The 6,426-nt window shown below is 52.8% G+C and overlaps 1 protein-coding gene across 1 annotated transcript; it reads right to left on the minus strand.

Annotated features, from left to right (window-relative positions):
• Positions 1-373: 373 nt before the first annotated feature.
• Positions 374-5,985, minus strand: LOC109364972 (formin-like protein 20). The gene is made up of 2 exons (XM_019611529.1): positions 4,190-5,985; positions 374-3,872 (listed from the first exon to the last, which is right to left on the minus strand). The coding sequence occupies exons 1-2, from the start codon at positions 4,423-4,425 to the stop codon at positions 2,912-2,914; spliced, it is 1,197 nt and encodes a 398-aa protein (XP_019467074.1). The 5' UTR covers positions 4,426-5,985; the 3' UTR covers positions 374-2,911.
• Between the last annotated feature and the right edge of the window lie 441 nt (positions 5,986-6,426).

The following is a 6,426-nucleotide window of genomic DNA, read 5'->3' on the forward strand; positions in this document are numbered from 1 at the left end:
TCTACCAAAGTAGCTCACAGCGCCAGCTGCTAGGATCTCTGAAGCCTCTCAGTGCAGGGCAGTGCAGGTGAGCACGAGGAGTCTGCTCTAAGAGCTGTCCTTCTTTGCCACTGCTTACAGAGCAAGTATTTCTGTGGCCATTCTCATGCGATAAGAGGTGTGGCAGGGAAGCGGATCATCCCCTCACATCAACATCCAACATCCTGCTTGGATCCATTCCTACTACGTATTCCTTCAACATCACAGCTCCTGGGTAATGTGTGCACAGGCTCATGCGTTTGTCAGCTGTACCTGAGTAGCCAGGCTTTGGGCCAAACGGTATACAGACATCCAACAGACTAACTTGGATGGCTAAAGCAGGCTGGGGAATGCTGTCCCCTTTTGAAGGCTGGTCCAGGTTGAGATGCCGTGCTCAGAGGGGCTGAGGAGGGTCATCTCCTGGCTGAGACATGACCGCTGAAGTCACAGAGGAAGCCAAAGTTCTGAGGGCTCTTTCCACAGGAACTTCTCCCACCCTTGGAAAGAGCTGGCTTCACTCTTCCTAAGACTGCCGCAAACCCTGAAATCTCCTTTTGGACAGGAACCCTACAAAAAGTATCAACAAGTGAAAAATCATGAGGAAGAAGCATTTTCCCAGCTTTCTTCTGCCATGCAATGTAGTCTCTTGAGGAGGGCAATGTCTGGAAAGCAGCTAGCTACAAGAGCTGCCTAATGCTAGCTCCAGCTTGTGTCTGACTGCCATGACTTGTGTCAGCAAGTGCTCTTCTCCATCTCAGTAGCTCTGCACCCAGCCATCTGTGGGGCAGTGAGGCACAAGTTGCACTCTATGAAGTCTGTGCTCTCCTTCCTTTTTAATGTCTGGCATGACAGTGGGGGCCCGGCAGAGGATTTCCAGGGGAGTAATGATATTTCATCATCCTCATAAAAACATGGGATGGAATCTCAACAAGGACCCATTTCCTTTGGAAACAGCCGTGCAGAGGGGCACTGCTGGAGCTGGCAACTCCTCCCCAGACCAGCTTTTCTGCTGAAACACCTCCCAGCAACAAGCCAGCACCAAACCTGCTCAGCCTGAGCTGTGCCCAGCTCACACACACACCGCAGCGGTGCTTCCGACAGGTTCTCACAGGGTGATCTCTCTCAAGGAAGGCTTACAGCTCAATCTCTGCACCAGCTCTGTTCACGAGCTGTGGCACAAACACTCCCACCCTGGCAACGACTCAGCGAGTGCCCGCATCACTTCTGTGCCTTCATCATAAGTGAAGGAAAAGGATGCCGCCCAGATCTAAATTCTTGGAAACCAACAGCAGGCTCACCCAATAGGGTTAGTGAAGTAAAATAACGGTGAAGTGAAGATGACTGTTGTGCAGCCCAATAAAAACCAGTAAAGACCAATATGGTCTCATAGTGGTCAGTGGAGTCCCAGGGGAACCAGTAGAAAGCCATAAGAATGCACATCTGTATGCCCTGGGGCCAGTGCCAGCATCTCTGGTTGTGCCTTTAAGCCCTGGGGCTGATGTCAGCCTCTCAGGCTGTGGCTTTAGGCCCCAGGGTTTTTGCTGGCGTCTCTGGCTGCGGCTTCAGTCCTTGGGGCCTGTGCCAACCTCTCAGGCTCTGGCTTTAGGCCTACGCTGGTCTCTCAAGCTGTGACTGTTGATTTAGGCCCAAAGCTGGTGCTAGCATTGGGCTGTGGCTATGGCTTCAGGTCTTGGGGCCAGTGCAGGCCTGTCTGCCTGTGGCTTTAGGCCCCGGGTCTGTTGTTGGCTTCTCGGGCTGTGGCTGTGGTTTCAGGCCCTTGGGCCAGTGCTGGTCTCTCTAGCTGTGTCTTTAGGCCTCAGGTCTGATGCTGGCTTCTCTCGCAGTTGCTTTAGACCCCAGGGCTGGTGCTTTAGGCTCGGGGGCCAATGAAGGACTGCCTGGCTGTGGATTTATGTGCGAGGGACGGTGCTGGCTTCTTTGGCTCCAGAACTCTGTCCTCTTGCAGAGAACCGGGATGCTTTTACCGCTGACTGATGGCTGCTTTGTTTGTGGCCATAGCTCCTGAGGAGTGCAGCAGTGCTAAGAGCTGAGAGAAAACATGGGAATGTTGCACCTCTTGGAGGATCCTGAGGAATCAGTGACCTAGGGCAGGTGCTGGAGAGGAGTTGCAGGGTGGTATCATGGCAGCTGAGCACTACTTCTAGTAGCACAATGGACTGTGCCTCTGATAAGACAACTGCTATCACAGAGTGAGCAGTGACAGCAGACTTACGAGGCTTGCAGCATTGTCTTCATCGCGTCTCTCTCCATTTTCAGGTTCTCGGTCCAGCCCACAGAGCAAAATGAAATGGAGGAGGAAGAAAATGTGCTAATAGTTCTTGCTTGGTTCCTGTTGCAGAGCGAATTATTGCCCGCTAGTCAGAGCAGGACAGTGCCTGTTGTCTGGTAAAGCTTACGCAGAAGCACTGGAGCTTTTGCATAATGTACTCCCACTCCTGTCCCTTCCTCAGACAGGATGCAGGGCACCCACAGCCTCTGGGCACCCTGGGCCAGGGCCTTGCTGCTTCGGGGGAAGAATTTCCTCTACACATCTACCTCAATTGTCTCTCTTTGAGTTTAAAACCATTCCCACTCATATTATCTGTCTGCCAATGCCAAGTGGCACACAAGGTCTGGCAGTGGGTCAAGTAGTAACATGACAACAGTACAGCACGGACAACTGTGGTATTACTTTCTATTTATTGGTACAACACAGCCTGGAAAGCCACGGTTGATGCCAGCAGCGGTTCTCTGGCTGTCAGATGATACCCCTAAACCCACATGCTGGGGGTGCTCCCACCTCCTGACTGATGGTGGCTCTCGTGAGGACAGAGGTGATGCTGGGGGGGGCTGGGTGCTGCTGGGTTTGTCATACTTCCTCCTGGCAGTGCTTTTACAGGTGTTGCATGATGCCCCTAACCCTACCTCCTGGGGGGGACCGCTCCCACCTCCTGATGGATGGTGGAGAGGAGCGGAAGGGTAGAGCTGGTGCTGGGGGGGACTTGGGGCTGCTGGGCCTGTCATACTTCCCCCAGGTCACAGTTCTCCATCTGTAGGAAAATTGCCCCAAGCCTACACCCTGGCAGGGCAACTCCTTACCTCTGAAGGATTGTGGAGGGGAGTGGAAGGGTGGTGACGGTGCCTGGGTGGACAGGGGGATGCTGGGCCTATCGTGTCTTCCCTGGGCACCGATTCTCTGTTGACTGGGCAGTGCTGTCAAGCCTACAGCCTGGGGAAGCTGTTCCCGTTCCCTGAAGGATGGTGGAGGGGGACGGGGGGGTGGTGTTGATGCCCAGGGACAGTTGGGCCTGTTGCTCATAGGCCACGGAGTCGTTGTTTGGGTGCTGACCGATGACAACAAGCCTCCAACTTGGGTAGGTTTCTCCTGTCCCATGAAAGAGGGTGGAGGGGGACGGGGGGGTGGTGTTGATGCCCAGGGACAGTTGGGCCTGTTGCTCATAGGCCACGGAGTCGTTGTTTGGGTGCTGACCGATGACAACAAGCCTCCAACTCGGGTAGGTTTCTCCCGTCCCATGAAAGAGGGTGGAGGGGGACGGGGGGGCGGTGTTGATGCCTGGTGGCTGCTAGGCCTGTCACACATCCCGGGGGCCTCAGAGCCTGGGCTGGTGGGCTGTGGTGTCTGAGGCGGAGGCAGCTGAGCCTGGCAGCTATCCAGCCCGGCAGGGGCCGCACTGGTGGTGCTCTGCGGCAGGAGGTCAGGTCGTCCCCACACAGGCGGTGGCCGTTGGTGCCGTGTCTGTCGGGCAGGCACCTTGAGGAGAGCAGGCCGTCCATCCGAGTGCGAGGTGCAGCCGTGGGCATCGGGCTGGGCTCTGGCAGCTGCAGCGAGGAGCCTGCGGAGAGAGGAACGTGCTGAGGGCACAGGAGAGCCCCTGCTCTCCTTCCTCACAGCACATGGCAAAGAGCCGCCCTCAGCTCCCAGCCTGTCTCAGGCCCAGCAGTAAGAACTCTACAGCAGTAAGGATGCAGGAATGGCAAGGCCAATTAAAACGTCTGGCAGTGTAAATCTCAGACCATGTAAGCCAACAACTGACTGGCCTCTCTACGCTGCTTTAACTAGAAATGCCTCCTGGCTTTTATATAGCTTTTTTATAGCAGCTCTATAGTAAAGAGATGGGCAGGATGGGGATGGGGGTGAACAACAACTCACTGGTTTCTCTGCCTACATCGCCGGATAACGAGACAGAACGTAATCATCGCTGCCAGCATGGAAACCAGGAGAGCTGCAGTAAGTGCAAGGCAGTACTTCAGTATATCTTCATCTTCTGTGGCATTTACATGTCCTTCACCATCCACACCTGGAGGAACAATGTGGTCATGCTGTGACTCATGTCCTACTGGCATCTCACAGGAGGTCTGACACTGCCACAACATGTTCTTTTCCATTTTGTTGGCCTCCTGGAACAAGTGAAAATCCTCGGGCTGCAACGCTTCCCTGATCCCAGGGGAAACAAAGGGAACTCCCAAGTTCACTGCATATCAAGCCACTCTGGAGCCTCTTTTTTGCCTCTCAGCTTTGTTTACACTCTGGCTCTGCCACGATCCAGATCTTGCTGGGCCACCTATTTGCTCCTTCTTCTCCATCATGCTCTAAGATTCCTTTTGCACTTGCCCACTCTTGCCTTTTGAGGCTCGCTAGTGCTGCTGCAGGCAGGCAGGCACACTGTGACCCTTCGGGACACTCATTAGATCAGAAGGTGAGCAAGACCTGTCCTGCTGTAACATTCTCACACTCCAAAATTGCATTAATGACATATTGTGTCCCAAGTTGTGCCCCTCACACATTCCCTATCTGATTTAATACACTCGTTTTGACCCAAACTCTGATGTTGTCACACTCAAAAATCAAGTTCATGACTCATTTTGACTTGCGCCTCATTCTTTGCACACCGAGAATGGTGTGCAGGTGCAGGCTTTGCTGGTTGGGGCTTTTGGCTCTGGGGCCAATGCCGGCCTTGCTAACTGTAGCTGTGGCTTTATATCCCAGAGCTGGGGATCTGACTCTCTGGCTGTGGTTTTAGGCCTCAGAGCTAGTGCTGTCCTCTTAGGCTTTAGGCCTCAGGGCCATGCCAGCCTCTCTGGTGGTGGCTTTAGGCCTGAAGCTGGTTCTGGCCTCTTCTGCATTTGCTTTGGCTTTAGGCCCCAGTGCCAGTCCAGGCCTCTCTGGCTGTGGGTTTTGGCCTAGGGCCTGTGCCAGTCTATCTGGCTGTGTTTTTTGGCCCCTGGGCCGTTCCAGCCTCTCCGGCACAGCTCTGGGCCCCACAGCTGGTATCAGCCTGTTTGGCTGTGGTTGTGGATTTAGGCTCTGGGGCCACTGCCAGCCTGTCAGGCTGTGGCTTTAGGTCCCGGGGTCAGCGTTGGCCACTCAGGCTGTGGCTTTTGGCACCGGTGCTGGTCTCTCTGGCTGTGTTTTTAGGCCCCAGGGTTGGTGCTAGTGTCTCTGGCAGTGACTTTAGGCCCTGGGGCTGGTGCTGGCCTCTCGGGCTGGGGCTGGGGCTTTGGACTCCAGAGCCAGTGCCGGCCTCTTAGGCTGTGGTTTTTGGCCCTGGGCCTGATGCCAGCCTATCTGTCTTTGGCTGTGGCTTTGTGGAAAGTGAAAAGTGTTGTTTCTGCATTGATCACTGAATAGGGCAATTGATCTAAAGAATTAAGCTGTAACATATCCTTAGAATTAGCTGATGCAGAATGTAAGAATACCATGGTAAGAATACCATATACATATTAGTAGCATATTTTAGAAACATAGTTACTGAATTACCTAAAAATACTTTCTCACAAAGCTGCAATAGATTTTAAATGTTCTAAACAATGTGGGTATAATATTCTGAATTAGGAAACATATTGTAAGGTTGTTCATTCGACCGGCAGAAGTGAAATACATTTAACAAACTTTCAAGGAGTCAGGGCCTTTACACAAAGCAGAGCTGTCCCACTCTGTGGGAATGTGAGGATGCCATGGGCAGGCTCCAAGATACTCCCCTCTATCCTCCTTCATAGCTTATCTCTATGCAAGGACAGATGGATGACCAGAACAATGACCCAGTGTAAAGGGGCACAAGTGTTAGGGGGGGTATTTAAACAATTAAGAGTCTATGGTTATGTTTATGCTGTAAAATAGACATCCGAAAGTTATGAATTGTTTGTTAAGAAAGCAATTGTTAGAAGGCAATTAACCAATTAAGATATTTGTGTCTGGGCAGCAAAGATTTGTGTTTACTTGATATTTGTATGATTAGTGAAGCATCATGGAAGAGTGTGAACCTGCAGTACTCAGCCAATGAGGAACCAGGGCAGAAAGAGATCAGTGTCGAGCAATAGGGGATAAAAGATGTAGCACTGTTTTTTCGGGGCGCTCCTGCTTGCAGGAGGCCCGCCATTGCAATTGCG

Source organism: Meleagris gallopavo, unplaced genomic scaffold, assembly GCF_000146605.3.
Source record: "Meleagris gallopavo isolate NT-WF06-2002-E0010 breed Aviagen turkey brand Nicholas breeding stock unplaced genomic scaffold, Turkey_5.1 ChrUn_random_7180001948388, whole genome shotgun sequence".
NCBI lineage: Eukaryota > Metazoa > Chordata > Aves > Galliformes > Phasianidae > Meleagris > Meleagris gallopavo.